The sequence below is a fragment of the Nicotiana sylvestris genome, chromosome 3, assembly GCF_000393655.2.
Source record: "Nicotiana sylvestris chromosome 3, ASM39365v2, whole genome shotgun sequence".
Classification (NCBI taxonomy): domain Eukaryota; kingdom Viridiplantae; phylum Streptophyta; class Magnoliopsida; order Solanales; family Solanaceae; genus Nicotiana; species Nicotiana sylvestris.
Window position 1 is genome coordinate 208,917,530 of NC_091059.1, and position 25,108 is coordinate 208,942,637.

At 34.8% G+C, this 25,108-nt stretch overlaps 1 protein-coding gene, 1 long non-coding RNA gene and 1 pseudogene across 2 annotated transcripts; 1 reads left to right on the forward strand and 2 right to left on the reverse strand.

The window, feature by feature from the left end:
- Positions 1-1,980: 1,980 nt before the first annotated feature.
- Positions 1,981-2,507, reverse strand: LOC104219151 (uncharacterized). The gene is made up of 2 exons (XM_009769789.2): positions 2,367-2,507; positions 1,981-2,313 (listed from the first exon to the last, which is right to left on the reverse strand). Exons 1-2 carry the CDS (start codon positions 2,505-2,507, stop codon positions 1,981-1,983), a joined length of 474 nt encoding a protein of 157 aa, XP_009768091.2.
- Positions 2,508-5,895: 3,388 nt separating this feature from the next.
- Positions 5,896-9,514, reverse strand: LOC138888782 (uncharacterized). The gene is made up of 2 exons (XR_011406338.1): positions 9,131-9,514; positions 5,896-6,042 (listed from the first exon to the last, which is right to left on the reverse strand). It is a non-coding gene; the product is annotated as an uncharacterized lncRNA (long non-coding RNA).
- Positions 9,515-19,324: 9,810 nt separating this feature from the next.
- LOC104219150 (uncharacterized) lies at positions 19,325-24,946 on the forward strand (annotated as a pseudogene).
- Positions 24,947-25,108: the final 162 nt, after the last annotated feature.

Genomic DNA, 25,108 nt, shown 5'->3' on the forward strand with positions numbered 1-25,108 from the left:
TCCTTAAGCCATATTGGTGGCTTAATAGTCCTCTTTCCCCTGTTAGTGGGGCTGGTAATAGGAGGAGAAACTTTAGAAATTGGTAAAGCATCCTGAAGATCAATAGCATGATTTATAGGGGAGAGAGGCATCTTATAGGCAAAGGCTCTATTTGAGAGTAGATTGCATCATCTGTACTTGTAGGTTGAGACATAGATTGTGATGGAATAGAAACACAGGGTACTGAGTCATCAAAAGAGGGCATATGTGATACAATAGGAGAAATTGGGAATGGGGAAGTTTGTGAGGACTGAAAAGGACAAAAGGATTCAAAAAAGACCACATCTCTGCTAGTAAAGAAAGTATTATTATCCAGGTCATACAACCTGTACCCTTTCTGATGAACTCCATATCCTATCATCACTGCCTTGATTTCCCTTGCACCAAACTTGTCTTGCTTTGGAAGTCTAGTAGCATAACATAGACAACCAGTAATCCTCATATGATCGAAACTTGGTGCTCTATGATAAAGCATCTCATAAGGAGACTTGTTATGCAACACAGTAGAGGGTATTCTATTAATGATGTAAACACTACTCCATTTTGCTGAGGAGTGTAAGGTCAGAAACTCTGATGTAGAATACCATAAGATGAGAAAAGAGTGCTACAATTGTGATTAAAGAAGTCTGAGCCATTATCTGACCTCAGAACCTTAATCCTCTCATCAAACTGATTATGTATATTGTAATGAAGTTTTGTAGTAACAGAATAACATTATACTTGACTCTCATAAAGAAAACCCAAGTCCATCTAGTATGATTATCTACAAGAGTAAGAAACTATTGCATTCCATTATAGGTAACAGATTTGTAAGGACCCCATACATCCATGTGAATCAACTGAAAAACATCATCAGCTCTGCTATGACTTATTGGGAAAGAAATCCTAGTTTGTCTTGCTAATGGACATACATCACAATGACTTATAGCAAAACCATCATTACTAAAAGTAGAGACTTTTCTCAATATTGAGATAGGAACATGTCCCATCCTCTTGTGCCAAACATCTACACTTATTTTTTGTTGAACGTAGAGACTTCTGTTGAACAGCTAGAGACTTCCTAGCATTTGCATTACTCCTAATCCTTTGTGAATACATCACATACAGTCCATCCTACTCCTTACCAGTCTTCTTCACCTTCCCAGTATAGAGATTCTGAAATAGACAAAAATCAGGAAAGAACATAGCACAACAATTCAGTTCCTTTGTCAGCTTAGACATAGACAAAAGATTAAACTTGAATGCTGGCACACATAGGACATTCCGGATAATGTCACCTCCAGTCAGTTGGCAATTTCCAATCTGTGAAATTTATGCAGAATCTCATGTAGGCAATTGCACTTTTCCTGCATCATCAGCCGGCATACCGGTATCAGATTGTAACAAACCTTCATCACTAATCATGTTGTTGGTGGCACCTGTGTCTATGATACATTTAAAAACAGTATCATCTGATTGACAAGTGCCATTACCTGCCCCTGCCATATGAGCACTTGGTTTAGTAATGTTGGACTTGTTTAACATGCATAAGATTTGATTGTATTGATCCTGAGTGAATACAGGTGGTGTAAACTGTGGAGCTGCTATCTGCTGCTGTTGCTGGCCAAAGGCAAATGTCTGTTGATTGCTAGCCACATGTTGTTGACCATAGACATCAGTACCATATTGATTCCCAGTCACATTGTTAGCCCGTTTCTTTGGCTTGAAATCTGGTGGAAAACCATTAAGTTTGTAACAGTTCTCCTTGAGATGTCTGTTTTTTTGGCAGTAATCACACTTCATCAACTTGAAACATTCAGCTTTGGTATGCCCTTTCATGTTACAGAATTCACATTGTGAATTATACTTCTTTTGATATTGCTGCCTTGTACCTTTACTACCATAAAGAGCAGTTGGTTCAATCCTCTCTATCATTGCACAATGTCCTCCAGCTAGCATTTTCTAACTTTCATCTTGTATTACCATTGCATAAACCTGATTTACGTTAGGTTTAGGATTCATCATCAAAATATGAGATCTAGCCTGGCTGTATCCATCATTCAGTTCTATTAAGAATTGAAATAACTTTTGGTGCTCCAAGTACACAATGTATTCCCTAGATTGTTCACTCTCATAACAAGGAGGAGGTACTATAGAATCATGCTCATCCCAAAGGTCTTTCAATTTAGAGTAATACACGGAAACAGAAGGAACTCCTTGTGTTATAGTAGCAATTGATTTATGTAAATGATATGCTCGAGAAGTGTTTACCTTATCGAATCTCTCCTCGAGATCCTTCCAAACCAGAAAAGCATCAGAACGAAACATAATCCACTAAGTAAGTCTACATTCACATTGCTCATTAGCCATGAAACCATAATTGCATTACACCGTTCCCACTGTTTTTGCAATTCACCTTCAAAATCCTTCTTCACAACAGATCTATCCACAAAACCTAGTTTATTTCTTTCTAAAAGCGCAACTTTCATCGCACGACTCCATAGTGTGTAATTTTCCATCCCAATCAGTTGAATTCCTACATAGGGAGAACCTAGTGCATCTAAAGGATGCAAACAGAGTGGATGTGTATAGTCGAGAGTTTGATCCATGGAAATCAATCCGTTAGTTGTCCCATTCAGAGTACTGCTAGTTGATTCATCAATCATCATTTGAACAAAAAACTTAGGGCTTGCAAATAATCTTCTACAATTGACTCAATTTGAATAAACACAGATTGAAATTCCTCGATCCTCACTATAGATCTCGTGCTTGATTTAAAGAACCCCATTTGAATTGAAGTTGTAATAATGGTGGGTTTGGTGGATTCTTGGTGTTTTAGTAATGGGTGTGGCAAGTCTGAGAAAATGAAAGGTACCATTTTTTCAAGCAAAGGTCCTATAATGGCTCGTATAGCTGCTACTGGCATTGGTTTCTTGATCCACCGGAATCTGCTGCTTACAACACATGTTATTCTTCCTTCTGTAGCTGCTGCTGAAGCTGCTGAGTTCCACCTCCAAAATAGTATAGTTGCTTGCCTTTTTCCCTACAAGTTAGTTTTTATTCTAATTGGTTTTATTCTTCTTATTTTTTAGCCGAGGGGCAACATGCAGGTATAAGTTTTGCGTACACTTTAACCTCCCACACCCCACTTGTATAATTTCATTGGCTTTGCTATTGTAATTGTTGGTTTTATTCTTGTATTGTAGTTTTTGCTTTATAAAGTGGAATACATACATTTGATTCATATGGTTGACTCCTACTGGTTTGTGATTATGGTGCAGTTGTTGTAGTAGTGTTCATTTTTAGATTCCAAAAGGTGAAAAGTTCTTATCTATGGTACTTTATCAGTTTTTTTCTCCGTCATTTTCTTCTCTCTCCCTTTCTTTCTTTTTCTTCTTCTTCCTCTCTTCCATGCCTTTTTGGGCCGAGTTTCTATTGGAAACAACCTCTCTACCATTCCCTAGTTAGCGGTAAGGTCTGCGTGCACACTACCCTCTCACGCCCCATATGTGGGAATACACTGAGTTTCTTGTTGTTGTTACTTTGTGGGCGTTTGGACATAAGAAATGTAAAATTCCAAAATAAAGTGAAAAAAAAATTTCAAGTGAAAATAGTCTTTGAAATTAGAGTTGTGTTTGGACATGTATATAATTTTGAGTTGTTTTTGAAGTTTTGTTGAAAGACAGCCTTTTGGAGTTATTCCAATTTTTAAAAAATTTCAAAATTTATCTTGTGAAAATTTAAAATTTTAATGTCAAACACTGATTTCGGAAAAAAGTCAAAAAATTTCGAAAAAGAGTGAATTTTTTTTAATGTCCAAACGGGCTCTTTATCAGGTTTTCCTCTTATTGACTTTTATCTTTGTATAGTAGCTTTTGCTTTGTATACTGGAATAGATACATAAGATTCATATGGTTAAACGCAACTAGTTTGGGATTGAGATATTGTTGTTACTGTTGTTTTGATGTAGTTCTTTTTTTTGTTCATGACTCCAAAAGGGGGAAAGCTTTCCTCTATTGTGCTTTGTAATTCCACCAAATGAATCATTTTTAGGTAACTCCAACCTGATACTTCTGCTAATTAAGTAACATTTCCCTCCCCCGGGAAGGGAAAAAGAAAAGAACCTCACATCACTTCTAAGTCAAAAATGGAGAAAGTAGGATGATGAATTAGTAATTTGGTTGTCTATTTCCCTGTAAAAGAAAACATGCTACAGTTTCATGAAGAGTTAGTGTTATTTCCAAGTGAAGTGAGAGTGCTTATGTGCTTTTGCAAATTGGGGTTTTCCCCCTATGAAACAGAATTTTGCAGTAAATATGTACATTTGAAAATATTCATAATTTAGAGCCCGTTTGGACATAAATTTTTTTCCTTTTTTCCAAAAAAAGTTCACTTTTTTTTTGGAAATCAACGTTTGTTCATAAAAATTTTAATCTTCACTTGAAAAAACTGTTTTCAATATTTTTACTCAAATCACTCACAAAAATTCAAAAACAATCCAAACTGAAATTTATGTCCAAACACAACTACAAATTTTAAATACCATTTTCACTTGAATTTTTTTCCCACATTTTTTGGAATTTTACAATTCTTATGTCCAAACGCCTACTAGTCAATCATATGATTTGGAGCTGGATATCGGTTGTATGTATCAGAAAATAAATAGATATTAAAGAAGATTACGAAGTAGATTCAAGATTGAAGTTTCTTCTCCATTTAACGAATAATATATTTAATGGTTCAGATAGTCCCAACATGAGGTGTTCCAAAAGGAACTTAAGAGAAAAGAATAGGACTGGAAAAAAGGTCCGCTCTTATAGAACATCTACAGAGGCGGATGCAGATTCAGTCTGAGCTAAGTTCATAGGTATTGCCTAAAAATTTCAATTTTATAGAAAAATAGAGCACTAGCGTAAATTATACCTCTTCTAAGGCAGAAAGAAGGTCAACCTCATCTCAGGTAATCGCATCTTTATTTCTTGACGATCAAAGAGTCAAAAGTAGCTTCGAGCTAACCAACCACGGAGCTACCAGCCAACAGGCAAAACGAGTTCTCATTCACGGATAACTAAGCTTTGACAAGGGACGATAATATTTTTGACCTTATACTTGCCATAAAATGTTCATTTGGTGAACGACCTTTTGCTATGTATGTACACTAGATGGGATTGGCCCGTGCCACTTCAAATTATAGTATATTTTATTTTGACATACAGTTAAAATTTAAACTAAAAACCATATCAATGCGCTCGAGAAAATCATTGTCGATCCTGGTTCTCAAAATGACACTGCTTTCTCTTTGAAACTTTAAAAAATTGAAAAAGAGCAAATGCCAAGAAAGTTTGCTAAGCTCCATGAAGGTAGAGTACCTAGTACCTACAAATATTGAGTTGGTGGTACTATGAAAGCAAGTTAATTACGGAAAAAAATAATATATGTTGGTTCTCAATTATTTGTACCTTTCGTTTAAATTTTATGCTAGAGGGGAAATAACGTTTGATATAATGATTGCATTCCTAAGGAACTTTATCTATGATATAATTTGGATATCAAAAAATGATAGTACCAGAATTTTTAGTTATCACTAATTCTTGAGATACGCCGAACAAATAAATACTAATATGATGTTTGATCGAGTTGTTATATGGTGTTAAGCCACCAAACACTTGAGAGTGTACAGTTTTAGAAAGAAGCACAAAGCATAACGTTAATAAAATTTTATATAAATATTAATACATGCATCATACATATGCAATGCAAATCACATAAAAATTACAGAAGTGGAACATTTTGCAGGCATTGAACTCTTGATATCCTTATCTAAGAACTCAAGGGAATCCAATCCATTGGCACACTTAGCTGCACTTCATGTTGCTGTTTTATGCTATTCATGTCATCTTGAAGTTTCTCCATCTTTTTTTGCATCTTCTCCGTTATAAGTTATAATAGTAATTTCTTGTTTGTCAAGTCTAGGGTGTGAAGGCGATTAATCCTTTGATCTTTCCTTTACGATTTTAATCCCACCTGCAGAAATAGTTGAAAATATTGAAATTAATAGGTATATCAACACATAAAGTAATAAATGTTAAGACCAAAATTATAAAGAAATATGTGAAAATATTGTAAGGCTAAAGATAACCATCTCGACTCACGACTATTCAGTTCGAGAAAAATATCAAGTAGAGCTTGTCCCAAGGATGAACGAATCAGCTTATACGTAGCTATTTCTGTTCCCCCAAATCCAAACATCTGATTCTAATATTAAAAGGACCTCAAAGAAATCAATAGAGGGGTTGATTTTGTTTGTATACAGGATAGGCGGGATTATAATAACATTAAGGATGGAAGTGGTGATGACAGAAATATCAGGGGATCTTGAAGGAGGTTGGAGAAACAAGTATCCCATAAATGATACACGAGTTTAACGGATAAAACGGTAGTAAGTATTACAATCATATCCTAAATCAATATAGAATTACACTTCAAAAGTTTTAGTTAAGAGTATGGTCAGAGCGAAGTAAGGTTGTGTTGGCTGAGGTATGGTCCCAACTTTCGATGTTTTGCCTGGATTAGCATTATAAACTTAATGCTCAACCAAAATGGAAGAGCAAAAATAATTACTTGAAAGCAATTAATCCAAAGAAACACAGAAAAATTAAGTACCATATTTATGGGTAGGTCATGCGCAATAAATACAAAATTAAGGAAGTAAACCTGAAAACTTAAATAAGCTAGACTCAATTATAGACTTATAGTACATTATTTAGAAGGGATAGTTAATAAGAGGGGAGGTACTTCTGCAACATATTGTATATACAATGGTACCAACATAATTAAGTTTTGGTCTGCTATTTGGTGTAGAAAGTTGTCCAATATTAACAGTCTACCAGCAACTCCTTTCAGTAGTCAGTCACAAAATGGCCGGGCTCTCAAATGTTTATTCAGAAGAAGACTTCAAGACGGAAGGTTAGTACTTATATGAAACTCTTAAGCTAAATAAATTATCTTTTAAACAGCTAATCCTGGAAACTATTAACAATATAGTAGTAGACATTTTTAACTATTTTATATTTCACTCACTCCTAAAACAAAGGTTCGTAGCCTCTCTTCTCTAAATCAACCCATCTGATTGGTTCATGTATTAGCCAGCGATCACCACTATAAACTAAAAATATGTTCTGTCAAGAATTCAAGATACTACTCCAGCAGAATAAATATTCTTAGTAGCCTTTACTATTAAAGTAATATCTTTTTCTCCATCTTCTAAACATCCTCTTGTATATAAGAAAGATAGAAATTTTTTGAGAATATTTGTGGACTTCTAAGCATTCAATAACGTTCCTCGAGAAAACATAATTGCTTCTACCAACCTATCAACGTGCATCTAATATACTATAGATAGAATAGTATATTAGCTCTATCTATATCAAAGTTTCATCGAAAATGAGTACGTCGTATGCATCAAAGTGTCAACTTTCACTTAATTCCAAAGGCAACAACTTAAATGGTATCTCGAAAGGTGAAATCTTGATGAATTTCCTTCCCTAAACATGGCTACAGAGGTTATTTACATGCTATTCTTGAATGCTTATAATTCCTCTTTATGGAAACTTTCTTGTCTAAAATTCAGAATGCTTCAGTAAAGTACAAGTTAAGAATTGAATCATGATTTAGCCCTTGTCAGAAGGTATTATTCAAAAGATGCTTCAAAAGAATCTAAACTAATGGTCCATGTGTGCTTAAAAAGTATTTCAGATCATCTATGCATTAACAACAAACCTAAAATTTGCCAGCTTCTTTTATCCCTTGATATGTATGCAATGTAGAAATATCAGCAACAAGTATCTTGCTTATCCTAAAGATGGTGCTGACATGTTGAATTACCTAAGGTTCATTTCTTTATCATGACATAATTGACTTCCTCATCCAAAGAACAAAAGATGGAGTTGCACTTTGGTGTTCTTCAACTATCTCTATCCAACAATCACAACATCAACATAATACATGAAATGAGAAACTCACGGCAACAAAGTTTAAAGCTTGTTGAAACCTTGCAATACAAATAAAACATATTGACCGTGGGCTTTCTGAATATTAATAGTTCTTTTCATACAGCAGAACCGTAATACTACTTATTCCCAATCTCTGCCTCAGGCTCACTCACTCTTTCTGTTTTCTTTGTTATATCCAAATGCAACTAAAGTGTACTATGATTTTAGCAAAGAATTCCAAAAAGAAACTACATAAGCAATTGGGAAAGACTTTAGCCCTCTCAGTAATCTTGGAATTCAAAGAAAAAGCAACTCTTGGAGTTTGATCAACATAGATTTAAGTTTTTTCATAATATCCAGGCATAAATGATTGCAGTAATTGTTAAAAATTAATTGAACCGAAAAATACTTCAACATAAACTATTAATAAACCCATCTTAGTCTCAGTAGAAATGTTTATGCAACCTCTAAAAAGGTCTTGTATATAAATTAAATCTAACTGTAATAGAACCTTATATAAGTAGTGATGCAGTAACTTAAATTAGAGAAAAGAGAATATTGTGCCAATAGAAAGATACAGTAAAATATATTTGGTGCTGGAATAATAAAGATGGTGTTTCAACATTATAAATATGCACAACACTCTAAAACAACATATAAGAACATATGATTTATATTATTCTCCAGAATAAAACCAAATGTATTTTGGAATTGCGCAAAAATAGAAGATACAAAGATAACTATTAAATCTAGATTAGATTGTCTAAATCAACTGATTAAATAAGTTTCTATAGTATGCCAAAACGTTAGGCAACAACAAAAGCTCTTATAGTCTTCTTTAGGAACATGGATTTATAAGGTTCATTCCTGACCTTGCAATATGAGCTACCCACAACATTGTCAAGCAATTGCCTCGCAATCCTTGCTTTTTTATTCCCATATGAACTTCAGTAAAATCCTATGTGCATTTGAAGACCTTTCATTCATTTACTCCATCACTAAAATGAGAGTAGAATGACAGAATGCACAAACACTCAATTTCGAACCTTAGATTAAAATCACCTTAACGAAAATACAAACAAAAGAAAAAGCAGAGAAAGCAGGGATCCATAATTAATTACCAGTTTGCTCCACCGTAACTTAACTCTCATCACCGAGAACCTCTCCTTATTTCTCATTATCTTCTTGAAATTCAACGGCAACTCACTTTACCACCCAATTGACGAAGTTGTCGAAGCATTCAAAGGCTTAGATATCACCACCAACTCCATTTTCATAAACCGATAATTCAGTTCCTTAAAATAAAAATATAAGATATTCCTCTAGCTAATTGCGGAAATAGAACTGGAGAAGAAGATACCAACTTTAATTTGTGGTTAGACGTAGCGGAGACTTTGGGCGGCAGAGAAATTCAGCCGAAACTCCAATTTCTCCTGTAAAAAAAATTGACACAACATCAAGAACCGATGAATTTAAGTGATGAATACAAAAGTGGTACAAATAGACAAAGGAAACAGACTGAAACTTGTATAACTGAAGGAAGAAAAAATTTAGAAAAGCAAAGAGTGAGAAAATACATAAAGGCAACATCTGTAGCGGTGACTGCTAGGTGGGATAGGTTAAATTGACCTTAGAATCCATATTCTAATCATCATTCAGTAACACTCATAAGGGTCATAATAGATAATTCAATATACAACTGGACTAAAATGACCAAATAGCCCTTGGTCGGCAAGCAGGGATGTCGACGGTCTCCTACTTGCTTTGGGGCTCTTCTATATAGTAGAATATCTGATCTTGAAAAATTGCTGGTCTTGAATTGAGGTTATCATGTGGGTTACGTTCTTTGATCTATTGGAAGAACATACCAAGTATTTCAAATGGCTTAAGAAAGATTTCCATGCATTGATATCACACTTCAGAAAAGAATTAGAGATCTGTGGCATATATTACAACTCAATTCCAGCACAACATTTAAACTGAATATCTCCACATTTTTACGCTGAAAGGGCAAAAAACAAAGACATGACTTCAGTTGCTGCCCTGCCTGCTTTCTGTCTTTAAAACTCCTCTGAATTTTTCATTCCATAAAACACAAAAGATGCACCAATGAATTGCTTGCTAGATGTTTTGGCTACTGTGACTGCACTTTCCCCCTTTTCCAACCCCATGCCATAAGGATTGTTTTAAGTTTTTAGGCATTTCCAACTTTAAGCTGGGCAAGTTGAGACAAGTACAACATTTGACTTACTACTGAATAGTGAAGAAAAAGATGATTAACAAATTTAATTATCATGAAATGTGAGTGGAAACTCTCTCTTCATCAAATTATCACGAGTCATGAATAAGACAAGTCTTATGTTCCGCAATTCAACCAAAACATGCTACCCTTGAGGGGAATTTTGGTTTTTCAAATTAACTTTAATGGTCAATCGACATTCCTCGTAGAGACTCAAAGGTTCTGTAGCCTGACTCAACTGTAAAAGTACCCTTACTGTCATTGTCCATCTTAGAAAATTTTTACCTTCATTTCCCCAGCTCCACTCCTCCAATCTACTTAATTTATCCAGCTCCGATTCTTGATAGTCCTTCAAAGACTGATTTTACAACATCTTCTAGATCTGTACTGAGCAACAGTAGCGTCTGAAATCTGTAGTTGCATATGAGTAAATCAAGATATGCTCCTTCATGCAAGGGAGTATGAGAGTCCATCCAAATTTTGTCTTTTTGTCCATCATCTATCTAATTCTATGCAAACGGTGTGACATTTGTCCACAAGCTTCTTATATGATTCCACACTATACAGCTTTGAGGGTTTGCTCATTTAGTGCACACGCGCTTCAATGTTGCCGACTTGTATTTCTGTTTCCCTCTCTTCTTCTTTTTGGGTGGGGGGAGACATTCAAAAAATCCTCTGCTATCTGGCATTAGATTTCCTTATTATGATAGAGTGGATGCTTCTTAACTCTATTTTGCTTCTGATAAGGGATTGCTTCTTAATGTCATATATAGCCATTTTCATTGTTACTGTTCCGGCTATTAAAATAGATCCGCTTGTCTAAGACTGGATCTTGGTACTAGTCCATAAAAATCAAAGTAAAGCTTATTAGTGAAGCAAATTCATGAAGCAACAATTGGTACCATAGAGAAATTCTCCTGTATATTTATTTTTCACCCGAGTCAGGGTTTATTTTTTATTTTTTTTGCAGGTTCTTTATTACCAGCTCTATACTGGATCTGACCATAGTGGACCTTGATGTCATGTATGGAGACACAAATGCAAATGCTCATCAACCTCACTACCTGAAAACTTGTTCCAAACCTAATCCAGAGCTGGGTAATGTCGTTTGTCTGTTAGGTTATAGCTAGAAAAAGGAGTTGACAGTTGGTGAAGGAAAAGTGGTAATAGCCACTGACAATCTTATAAAGCTATTGTAATCTAGGAATTAACCTCTTAATCCCTCACTAACTTGTAGCTACACTATTACAAGCCACTTTGTAATAACTCTATTACAAAGACTTAATCACTCACTAACTTGTAACAACACCATTACAAGCCACTTTGTAATAAATCTATTACAAAGACTTCAACTCAACTAACTTATGATACTCTTACCACAAGCTACTTTGTCACTCACTAGTTACACAAACTTTAACTTATGACTAACTCTAGTTACAACACAAACTCAGAAAGTTTATAGTTTTACAAAGGGTTTCCTATACAATGCTTCTAACTAAGCTAAGTAGGAGTTACAAATGAAGAACAAAAAACAAAGACTCAACAAACCTAAGGACTTAAGATATCTTCAATCTTGGATCAGGTTCTTGAGGTTTCAGCAACTTTGTTTTTTAGAGAGGTTGTGTATGACACTTGAGAGAATATTTTCTTTTGACTTTGCAAGTGTTGGAGAGATGAAATCCCTTGCCTTATGTTAATAATATGTGTGTGATGTCATCAAGGATGATGCAATAAAGTGTCCTTTAGTTTGGCTTTAGCAATCTACAGTTGTGCTGCTGTACTATTGCCAGACGGTACAGTGCAACAACTTTTACAGCTGTAGAGTTGACTGTACAATGACGAGGGAAACTGATCCCTATCTAGTCCCTTTATTGTTTCCTTATATGATTTCATTGAGAATTGAACCAGACATCTTGACTAGTTATTCGGGATACAAGGGAACATAATTGTATCAGATTCCTTATCTTGTTCTCTCATGAAGTAAGTTGTTTTACCTTCCTTGATTGTATTTATACATGTGTAACATCACTTACAATGATGTAAGCAAGGTAGGTAAAAAGCCTTCCACAGAAAGTTGACTGCTACACTATTCCTGTACAGTAGCGTGTGCATGCAGCAACTTTCCAACTAGAGAGTTAACTTCATACAGTCTCCTCAGGAACTGATAGGGACCTGTTCCCTCAGCTGTTCCTTCCATTCTGAAGAGTTGAGTTATATCCCACGCTGGATCCCAACCTGAAACTTTGTGATCTCAAGGTCCTGTAAATATGTAACAGGTTCCTTATCTGGTTTTGGATGGTAAGTTTGTTAGATCATCAAAACATAAAGTAAAGTATTTATGCCCAAAATACTTGTAACCTATCAGATGTTTTTGATCTCCCTGTTGGAATTTCTAATTAATAAATTTTGAAAAAAATCATTCTTTTATTCAAGCTCTCCTTTTTTTGGGCTTATATACATGTTATATTGGTCATTTACTGGGACTTCAATGGCATTCACCAGTTAAGGATTGGCTAGTAACTGTTGCTTATCATTCTGTTGGCTGACAAAGCAAAATAGGTGATACAACATAGAAATTCAAGTGTAATGGGAAGTGAAAACAAAGGAAATGTTTGACACTGTGTTCTCTGAAGTAAATAATACTCAGGAAAAGTAACTTGCTTTTTCTGAAGATTAACTAACCTCATTTTGATGCAATTCCTTAGTATGTATATTTACTTTATGCAAACCAATAAAATTGGCTTCACTTTCACTTTCCTGTCTTAGTATGTTGATTACTTTGGAATCATAATCAGAAATAGTGTTTTCCTCTTTGAAATGTTAGTATGCAGGAAAATCTTGACCACTGTTATTGATACCAAAGAAAGACTATTGTGAGGGCCAATTGAATCACAGAAGCAGGTTAGGAACATCATTAGGGCTCGTTTGACACAAGGGATAAGGGATAATTAATTCCGAAATTAAATTTGAGATGAATTTATCCCACGTTTGGTTGTGATAAAATTGCGGTGTAACTAATTCCGGGATTGTAGTGTTATTTTTATCCTTACAGGAGGGTGGAATAACAATTTCGAGATAATTAATCCCGGGATAGTTAATCTTGGGATAACTTATTTCCCAACCAAACGACTCCTTAGAGTATAACTATAATCCATTGAAAGAATTTACAACATTTTGGTATGAAATCTCATTTTCCTCAACCAAAACTTCCAAGAAAACAGACAAAATCATTAGAGACAGAGCTGGAGTTATGCAACCCCAAGAGCGTCCAAGACCACACTTGCAGTGATCACATAGTACATGATAGTCTTATTATAGTTACCACTGCTGTAGGCTCAGGGGCGGATTTACCTTAGGCTAAGCGGTGTTACATTATACCGCTTCGCTGGAAAATTTCACCAAAATAAACATAAATGATATGCAAAAATTAACAAATCCTTATAAATAATATATAGAATGACGTCACTTGGTAATTTGTGTTGCTTGGTCCGTTGGTAATTTTGGACCTGTGTAGTCTAATGCATGTTCATTTTAAGTGGGCATTTGAACATAAGAATTGTAAAAAAATTTAAAAAGTGAATTTCTTTTAAGTGAAAATAATATTTGGAAATTAGAGTTATATTTGAACATGAATACCATTTTGGGCTGTTTTTGAATTTTTATGAGTGATCTGAATGAAAATTTTGAAAAATAACTTTTGAAGTTTTCCAAATTTTTAAATTTTATTTTTAAGTGAAAATTAAAAATTTTATGGCCAAACAATGATTTTGAAAAAAGTGAAAAAAATTGTATGGCCAAACCGGCTCTTAATATTGAGTTATGTTTGAACGACTGAAAGCCCAGGCCCATTTACTTGTATGAAATGAAAAAATTTCCTACCAAGGGACGTAGGCGTAGCTGCTAAACCTTCAAGCTTCAAAGTTCAGACCTTCAACTAGGGTTTTGGCAAGATGATCATTCCGGTGCGCTGTTTCACCTGCGGCAAGGTAATTTTGCTTCTTATTCTTCATTATTTCAGAAGAAACGAAATAAGTTGCTTCTTCTGTATATATTTCCCGAGGAAAAGAAGCTGCTTTTCACTTATTATTTTCGAATAATTGATTCTGTTCAACTGATTTACATAATTAGGTCATTGGAAACAAATGGGATGAATATCTTGATCTTCTCCAAGCTGATTACTCCGAAGGGTAAGAATCCCTACATACCCTGACCCCTTAACACCCCCCCCCCCCAAAAAAAAAATAAATAAATAAAAAAAAACAACAATAACTGCCACTGGGTCTTTTTTGGCTCTTGAGTTGGTCCAAATGTTTCCTATCATGGAACGATTTATTACTAAAAATGAAAACTTTTGATAATCTAGCTGAAATAGGCAGCAACTATCTCTCGATTCCAAACTAGCTGATAAGTGGACTATCTTTTACATTGTTAGTCAACATTTCCGGGCTTGTGACAGATAATGTGAAGCTTTAGGATGTAAATCTTACATATGCACAGGGGCGGATGTAATCTTAATGTTATGGGTTCATTTAATCTAGTAGTTTTGGCTCAAACCTTGTATAAGTGTTAAAAAATTCACTAAATAAGTAGATTCGAATCCAATAAATCAACTGGACTGTGGTAGGATTCTGAACTTGAACCCATAAAGTTCAAATCATTGGATGCTTCTGCATAGGCGGAATTATACAAAACCATGCGCCAATTGTTTGCTTCAGAAAGAAATTGGCAGAACCCTGGAAAATCCTTTGACTTTCAGTGATATTCTCATGGATCTCTTAATATGTATTATCTCTTTCTGTAGGGATGCACTTGATGCACTGAATTTGGTTCGATATTGCTGTCGTAGAATGCTGATGACACATGTTGACCTCATTGAGAAGCTTCTCAACTACAACAGTACAATCTTCCTCTCTCCCTCTTTACAAATACACACATTGTTTTGAATGAGTAGGTTAACATAGTATGCTCGAAATAAGAACTTTTGGTCCATTGACTGTCTGTGGCGACAAATCTTTTGGCTTGATATTGGAGCATAAATGTGTACTTAGCCTATAATGCCAATTGGCAGGGCTATATTTATTTAATAAATGTATCCTTGTCAATCTAATTGAACACCTTAGTATTGGTTAAGGATATTGTGCAGTGTCAATAGAGAGGGTTTTCACAATAATTACATGTAAAATTCTCCAGCAATTATCCTCCAGATCTATTATTTTTTTGCATTAAGGTGAAAGATCACTTTGTGGACATAATTCATGATGTGAGCTCACAGAGTTAAACTCACTTTCAGTTGTTGAATATTTTGATACCACCAATGGTGAATAAACTACTTGTTCTTGACTTATTCTCCTCTCTTAATCATGTATTCAGCAGATAGAACCTCTTCTTAGAATAACCTGCAGCCCTCTGTCGAGTTGATTGGTTACATGTGTAGACTAGCATTTCTATATAGAGTTATTGTGTTTCGTTATAGAAGTGTAGCTCCAGTAAGGAAGCCAATTCACCAGTCTCCTTCATCTTATCATGGAAGCTCCAAATGAATAACCTGGCCACAAACTCTTGTACACTTCCATTAGGCAGTCAGTCAATCAATCTATAGCATAGCACCATAGCATTTCCTATAAACATGTGCCTTGACTGGTCATCTGGAAATTGTGCTACCCCTATTATTTTAGTCAAGCAGTCAGCATCACCTCAACAAAGTAGATTATGATGCTACTTAAGACCAAGCCAATATGGAAATGCTAACCACATGGTTACCTGATGCACTCATCAAAAGAACAATTAGAAAAACTATACTCATGTTCCGCAGAGAGGTGAACCTGGGAAAACCAGATAAAACTATTATAGTTAATGCTTTTATCAATATCCATTGTAATCAATGACAAACGTGATTACTCCACCGTTCCAATTTAGGTGAACCTGTTTGACTGGACACGAAATTTGAGAAAAAATAAAAACTTTTGGAATTTGTGGTCCTAAACAAGTCAAAAAGGGGTCCATTGTATTTGTGTGGTTATAAAAGCTTATTATTAAGGATTTCCATTTCAAAAAAAAAAAGAAGCTTATCACTAAGAGTAGAATTGAAAGTTTAAGCTAAATTGTTTCCAAATTTAGAAATGGGCTATGTTACTTGGACTCTTCAAAAATATTGGTGGGTGCGTGTCGGATCCTCCAAATTTAGTGCATTTTTGGAGGATCCGACATGAGTACGGCAACACTTTTGGAGAGTCTGAGCAACATAGGACATTGGTCATTCTTTTTGGAACAGACAAAAAAGGAAATAGGTTCACATAAAATGGAACGGAGAGAGTAACCCTTTTAGGTCCAATAGGATCATTTTTAAGGAACTCTTAGTTCATCTCTATCTAATATAGCTGCTAAAATTTATATAATATTCTTGATATTTCCATCTTCCAAGGTGCTGCATTTGGTTTATCACTTCTCAATACTTGCTGTTTGAGAAGCTGGATTTGATGTTAACATGATCATTGTTTTTTTCTTTGGCAGCACTTGAGAAATCCGAGGGCACTTGAAATTTCCTGAAGTAATGAGCTTAAGTAGCAAATGTTTATATCTAGATTCTCCTTTGTCTCCTCTTTCTAGTTGGAAGGATGTAGTTAAAATGTTCCAAAGACTTTCGAATCGAATCTTGCAACTCGTTAAAGTAACATTCCAAGAAACCAGTAAACAGTATTATGTTAAACACAATAGTTGTCTGTTCAATTTTTACTGTGCACTTTTCCCTTTCTCTACTCTACTCCCTCAATATAATACGTAGAAATTTTATGAAAGGAAAAAAACATACTTTTGGCGGCTTAAAAGGATAAAGGTAGAAGGAAGTCAGTTGGGAAGTGGAGGAAAGTTAGCTTAAAGAACAATTTCTACTGCAATATTTTTCCTCTCTGTGTTCCTATCTTTTGAGAGAGTCATATTAAGAGTAGAGTGAGAGGGAAAATTAGTTGGAGCAAGCTTTGCATGTGAAAAGGTGGTGGTTTGGGCAACGTTCGATGTGGAATTGAGCTGTTGGAATCAATCAATTTTAATGAATCATTGACAGATAGGGTTCTTACATGTGATTTGTTAAATGGTTACGACGTTTGGGAGTTTTGAGTTATGACGTTGGAAGTTCTGGGTTATTTTTGAAATTTTTTCTAAAGTAAGAACCTAGTCCTACCTTTCATAGAGTTTCCTTTTAAACTTTAATGGGTTGTTTGGTTTGAAGATAAGTTATGTTGTAATTTGTTATACTGTGACTAGTTATTATAGTATTATTTCTTATTGACCGGTATGTTATATTAATTTTGGGATTGTCAATTTTACTGTTTTATCCTGGGATTATTATTCTACTCTCTAGCATATATAGGTTATTTTGGTACTATTTTTAATATTGGAATAACTTATCTTAGGATTAGTAACAAAATAAGGGATACAATGGTACTCAACTTTTATTTTAGGATTATTTTTGTTTAGCCACCATACCAAATGTGACCTAAAAGAATAGGAGTCATTCCTTATCTTTTGTACTTCTTAGCTTCTTTTTTTTCAATTTTCAACTGCGAAAATTAACATGTTTTAACGATGAACAATCATTATCATGCACGTCACACATGAACCAATAATGTGTACCAATTTTACAATTCCTCATTCAGTGTACACTTGCGAATTAAGTATGAACAAGACGTTTAACGGAACCATGTTCCTAACAATTGGTGTTATTGGGTCTAGCTGGAGTATATTCTTTGGCGTTTTTATTTTTAGCCCGTGCTAGAAATTATATATATTTGATAGTCGAAAAAATATATAAATTTATATAACATATAGAATGTATATTGATAAAAAATATATTTTTTAGGCTATTATTTTGAGAACGGTTATACAATGTCATTTTTCCTATATTCTCTCCTTATGAAATTACTTTCTCATTATTGAAATTGCTAAAACCAAAAATCACAAATATAACATGAATCTTAATTAAAAAAAATTAAGTTCACAGAGATGGAATAAAAAAAGAATCTATTTCCATATGGGATATTTTAAAGGGTTGATCCTCACATCTAATTTATTATCATCTCGTTCTCCTTTTTTTGGAGTTTATCCTTCTCTTTTCTACAACATTGGCAACAATATACAGTGTTTTCCTTGGAAAAGTGTTGACGGTGGGGGTTGAGTGGGAGAATGTTCAATAAAGAAGAAGACACAAACGTGAACAACTTAAATGCACCAAAATAATAGTAATTCTGAAAAAGATAGACAGAAAAAGAAGCAACACAATAGTATATATGTTTTTTTTTAAGTTAAACAGATACTACTATTGATTACTTAATATTGTCCACAATAGTATATTATGTTACCACTTACCATCACTTATGTTTCATTCTTTGATGATTAAACTAATTCAATCTTTCTGTTTATTTAAATCTTTTTTCGCTTATTCTAAATTTTGAACAAAAGAAATAATTAAAAAAAAGACTTATAACATGTTTGGCCAAGCTTCTCAAGACAAAAAAGTGTTTTTTTTCCCAAAAGCACTTTTTTCCCCCTAATTTGAGGTGTTTGACCAAGCTTATTTGGGAAAAAAAGTGCTTTTGGGAAGAAGCAGAAGCAGTTTCAGAGAAGCAGAAAAAAGTAGCTTCTTTCCAAGAGCAGAAACAGAAGCAGTTTTGGCTTTTCTTCTTACCTAAAATGCCGTTAATAAAATATAATATATACCAAAATAACCCTTAAACTTAATACTTAGGATATTAATTTATAAATATTTCTTCTTATTTTTAGGAAACTTTCTACTATATAGTGACTTTAGGGATGAATGCTTTTATATTTGTTGAAGGAATTTTAATATATTTAACTTATATTAAAAGAATTAAGTACTTTTTAATTTTATTTTCATATTTTACTTAAATAAAATGATTTTTTTAATTATTGCATGTAATAACAAAATTTTGATATTATTTATTTATTTATAATATTAATTATTAAGTAAATCTATTAATGTCCTTATTCGTAATTTGATAATTAAAAGCACTTTCTAAAAAGCTTGGCCAAACACAAATTATTTCTCAAAAGTGCTTTTCAGATTGATTAGCCAAACACAAACTGATTCTCTCCGAAAATAATTTTTTCAAAAACACTTTTTTCAAAAGCACTTCTCAAAATAAGCAAATTTCTCCAACTTGGCCAAACATGCTATTGTTGCGGTTTCCTGTCTCATGCATATCGTTGTGCTTTCTCTCTCTCTCTAACAGGAGATTTAACATTTTCCCTTATTATTTCGGATTTGAAAAATCCCATTTTTAAGCATATTTTGAGCTACATGTTCCCCATTTCTCTGCAATACAATCTCTTTCTATATTTGTATCTATTATTTCAATTAGTTACCACACCCCTTAATTATAGACTTGTCTGAAGCTACCTGGCAGATACCACAAACAAGCATTTTGAGCTAAAATGCAATTTAAGCTTCAATTCTGGATCTAAAGTTATAATCTTTTCTTGATTTAAGAGACCTCCATTTGAATTAAAGCTATAAAAATGGTGGGTTTAGTAAAATCTTGGTGTTTCTGTAATGGGGTGACATTTTGATCTAAAATGCTATTTCAGCTTCAGTTTTGGATTTAAAGTTACAATCTTTTCTTGTTTTAAAAGAACCACATTTGAATTGAAGCTGCAATAATGGTGGGTTTAGTAGAATCTTGGTTTAACTCTAATGGAGGAGACATTTTCAGCTAAAATGCTATTTCAGCTTCAGTTCTGGATTTAAAGTTGCAATCTTTTCTTGATTTAAAAGAACCCCATTTAAATTGAAGCTGTGATGATGGTGGATTTAGTAGAATCTTGGTTTATCTGTAATGGGGGTGGCATTTTGAGCTAAACTGCTATTTCAGTCTCAATTCTGGATTTAAAGTTACAATCTGTTCATGATTTAAAAGAACCCCATTTGAAATAAAGTTATAATAATGGTGGGTTTGGTGGATTCTTGGTGTTTTTGTAATGGGGGTGGCAAGTCTAAGAAAATGAAAGGTACTATTTTTTCAAGCAAAGATCCTGCTATGGCTCTTATAGGTGCAAGGGGCACTGGTTTCTTGATCCACCGGAATCTACTGCTTACAACACATGTTATTCTTCCTTCTGCTGCTGAATCTGCTGAGATCTGTCTCCAAAATGGTGTAGTTGCTTGCCTTTTTCCCCACAGGTTAGTTTTTATTCTAATTGGTTTTATTTCTTACGTCTGAGCCGAGGGTCAATATGCAGGTATAAGGTATGCCTACGCTTTAACCTCCCATGTCCCACTTGTGAGATTTCATTATTGTTGTTGTTTCCTGTATAGTACTTCTTATATGGTATAAATATGTAATGATAGAAGATCAAGTTTTAACTTTTCCACTCTTAGATATATATTATCCTCTTTATCAGCTACCTACAACATTAATATACGTAAATATAAATGATATAACTGAAACAAAAATTAATTCGAGCCCACTGAATTCACAGTGTTTCCTTAAGGAATTTAATTCCCTCCTAGTACCCAAGGTTATGGATTATTTCCTCCCAGGATAGAACGAATTACACACTGGTGTAGCGGTACTTCAAACCCCAGTATTTCAGCGAACGCAAAGTTCAGCAGCAAATCACACTTACAGTTGCTTTGTTTGTAGTTTTAAAACAATGCAGAACAAGAGAGGAGAACTCAGAAGTCGAATGGAAATTCTGATAGGAAGGAATGCAATGTATAGCCGATGTTGAATTCTTACTGAAGAGGATATCAGATTGCAATTCGTTTTTCCAGTGTATACACAGTGTATACAGAGTGTATATCAATTATATACAGAGTGTATACAGAGTGTATATCAATTATATACAGATTGTATACTGAGTGTTTCGAGTTTTTTTTTTCCGGTGTGTTCTTCTTTCTCTACAACTTCTGCTCTATTTATAGCAGTCATGTGAGAGAAATCCGCCCCTCCATGGTGGAACAAGCATTAGGATATCATGGAGGAAGCACTTACATGGTGGAATGAACACTTGCTTGGTGGGAGGAGCACTTGGCCATGATGGGAGGTGCACTAGGCATCTTGTTGCTTTCTTGGTGCAACACAATACACGGATTGGAAAACATCCGTTACAAACACGGATTATATCATGTTAATATTCACTATTAACAAATAAATTTGGTCCAAATAATTAATCAATCGATCGATCATTTGATCAAATCCAAATCCAAATCCAAATCCCATTTCCCATTCACTCTCATTTTAAGGCTATTTCATCTTAAACAAAAACTCAACAATCCAAAACTCAACATTCATTGGGCTTGTTATTGTAGTTGTTGGTTTTATTCTTGTATTGTAGTTTTTGATTTATAAAGTGGAATACATATATTTGATTCATATGGTTGACTCCTACTAGTTTGTGATTGAGGTGCAGTTGTTGTAGTAGTTTTCATTTTTAGATTCCAAAAGGTGAAAAGTTTTTATCTATGGTACTTTATCAGGATTTTTCTCCCTCCTTTTCTTCTCTCTCCCTTTCTTTCTTTTTTTTCTTCTTCCTCTCCTCCTTGCCTTTTTGAGCCGAGTTTCTATTGGAAACAACCTCTCTAACCTTCCCTAGTTAGCGGTAAGATCTGCATGCACACTACCTTCCCACGTCCCATATGTGGGAATACACTGGGTTTCTTGTTGTTGTTACTTTATCAGGTTTTCCTCTTATTGACTTTTATCTTTGTATAGTAGCTTTTGCTTTGTATAATGGAATAGATACATAAGATTCATATGGTTAAATGCAGCTAGTTTGGGATTGAGATATTGTTGTTGCTGTTGTTTTGATGTAGTTCTTTCTTTGTTCAAGACTCCAAACTAGCTGTGGCATATATTACAACTCAATTAGAGATCTGTGGCATATATTACACTTGAACTTCAGAAAAGAATTAGAGATCTGTGACATATATTACAACTCAATTCCAGCACTGCGTCTAAACTGAATATTTCCACATTTTACGCTGGAAGGGAAAAAAAACAAAGACAAGACTTCATTCGCTGCCCTGCCTGCTTTCTGTCTTTAAAACTCCTCTGAATTTTTCATTCCATATAGCACAAAAGATTCATCAATGAATTGCTTCCTAGATATTTTGGTAGTTGTTCTGCACTTTTCCCCCTTTCCAGCCCCATGCCATAAGGATTGTTTTAAGTCTTCAAGCATTACCAACTTTAAGCTGAGCAAATTGAGACAAGTACGGCATCTGACTTACAACTGAACAGTGAAGAAAAAGATGATTGACAACTTCAATTTTCATGAATTGTAAGCGGAAGCTCTCTCTTCCTCAAATTATCACAAGTCATGAGTAAGACAAGTCTCATGTTCCGCAATTCACCAAAACATGCTACTCTTGAGGGGAATTTTGGTTTTCCAAATTAATTTCAATGGTCAATTTGCATTCCTAGTAGAGACTCAAAGTTTCTGTAGCCTGACTTAAATATAAAAGTACCCTTATTGTCATTGTCCATCTTAGAGAATTTTTACCTTCATTGCCCCAGCTACGCTCCTCCAATCTACTTAACTTATCCAGCTCCCATTCTTGATAGTTCTTTAAAGACTGATTTTACAACAGCTTCCAGATCTGTACCGAGCAACAGTAGCGTCTGACATCTGTAGTTGTATATGAATAAATCAAGATATGTTCCACGCAAGGGAGTATGAGAGTCCCTCCAAATTTTGTCTGTTTGCCCATCACTTACCTTATTCTAAGTAAACGGTTTGACATCTGTCCACAAGCCTCTTATATGATTCCACACTACACAGCTCTGAGGGTTTGCTCATTTAGTGCACACGCGCTTCAATATTGCATACTTGCATTCCTGTTCCCCTCTCTTCTTCTTTTTGGTGAGGGTAAACATTCAAAAAATCCCCTACTAGATATTTATAGAGTGAGCTGCTTCTTAATGTTATGCATCATCACCTGTATATTTATTTTTCACCCTGGTCAGTTTTTTTTTTTTTTTTTTGCAAGTTCTTTATTACCAGCTCTATATTGGATTTGACAATAGTGGGCCTTGATGTCATGGATGGAGACACAAATGCGAATGTTCATCAACCTCACTACCTGAAAACTTGTTCCAAACCTAATCTGGAGATGGGTAATGTCGTTTATCTGTTAGGTTATAGCGAGAAAAAGGAGTTGACAGTTGGCGAAGGAAAAGTGGTAATAGCCACTGACAATCTTATAAAGCTGTCAACTGATGGAATAATATGGAGGCCGGGTTCTGCTGGTTTTGATGTTCATGGCAATCTAGCCTTTATGGTATGTGATCCTATGAAGCTAGCAACATCTCCTAACTCAAAATCCTCATCAACTTCATCGTCCCCATTATCGTCATGGAAAGACTGTCCTATGCAATTTGGTATACCCATCCCTATCATATGCGACTGGTTGAACCAACATTGGGAAGGAAGCCTTGACGACCTCAACAAACCCAAGTTACCGCTGATTCGTCTGATGTCTTCTTGTCAAAAGAGTGAGCATTCTTGTGCTTCCTTCACGATGCGACATGTTTTTTAGTCAACTGAAGCTGAAAATGAAGGGACACCATCATCTTCAAACCGAATGTCGAGACCTAGAGAGGATCCGGGACAAAGCTGTTTTGCTGTTGCCACTAATTTGGAAGAGGAAGCAGTAAGTACTGATCCGCATGCTATCACTCATGTCCAGGGAATTCCAACTCGTGAAATTTTTGAGTCACGAAGGTTAACTTCAACACCAGCTAGGAAGAAGGAAAGTAGTACTCAAATCTAGCTTTTGGATATTAATTTTCCACCAAGGATTATTGAAACTGGTGAGTCACAACAGCCTGCTAAAAAGAACTTATCCAACGCTGATGATAATTTTATCAATAAAGCGAGAGAAGAAAAATCTAGTGGCGCTGAGGTTTCCTCGACTGGATTTGTTAATGGGGCCCAGAGTGAGGTTCAATCAAGTTCCTCTCTCATAGAAGTATTGGAAGCTCAAAATGAATACAGTAGCGATGGAGAGACGACAATGTACTCTGTAGAAACTGCTGAAAGCCGAAACTATCCAATTCCTAAAGGAGGAAGGTTTCAACAAGTAGGAAGAAGCCAAAGTTGTGTTAACTACAATAGATGGGGTCCGACTTCAAAAAATTCAGCAGCTCGTAAGGCAACGCAAGAACAGAAGAGGAGCACTATGCAAGGAAGAAAGGTCTATTCACAAGGGGCAACTTCTCAAAGGAGTAACGACTATTACAGCCCGACAATAGCTTCCATCATACGGAATAACTTGGAGCTGCAAACCAGACCCCATCTAAGTGCAGGAAATTCATCGCCGAGATGGAATTTCTGATTGATAAATTCTGAAAAAAAATCATTCTTTTTATCAAGCTCTCCTTGTTTTGGGCTTATGTACAGGTTATATTGGTCATTTACTGGGACTTCAATGACATTCACCAGTTAAGGATTGGCTAGTAACTGCTGCTTATCATTCCGTTGGCTGACAAAGAAAAATAGGTGATACAATATAGAAATTCAAGGAAGTGAAAACAAAGGAAATGTTTGATATTGTGTTCTTTGAGGTAAATAATACTCAGGAAAAGTAAATTGCTTTTTCTGAAGAGTAACTTAACCTCATTTTGATGCAATTCCTTCTTATGTATATTTACTCTATGCAGACCAATGAAATTGGCTTATTTCATTTTCCTTTCTTATGCTTATTAGTTTGGAATCATAATCAGAAATAATGTTTTCCTCTTTGAAATGTTAGTATGCAAGAAAATCTTGACCACTGTTATTTATGCCAAAGAAAGACTATTGTGAGGGCCAATTTGAATCCCAGAAGCAGGTTTGGCACAAGGGA

Coding starts and splice junctions, on each gene's coding strand:
- LOC104219151 (XM_009769789.2), bottom strand. CDS start 2,507: ATGAAAGTTGCGCTTTTAGAAAGAAATAAACTAGGTTTTGTGGATAGA. Junction 2,314..2,366: donor GGCTAATGAGCAATGTGAAT/GTAGACTTACTT, acceptor CTGGTTTGGAAG/GATCTCGAGGAGAGATTCGA.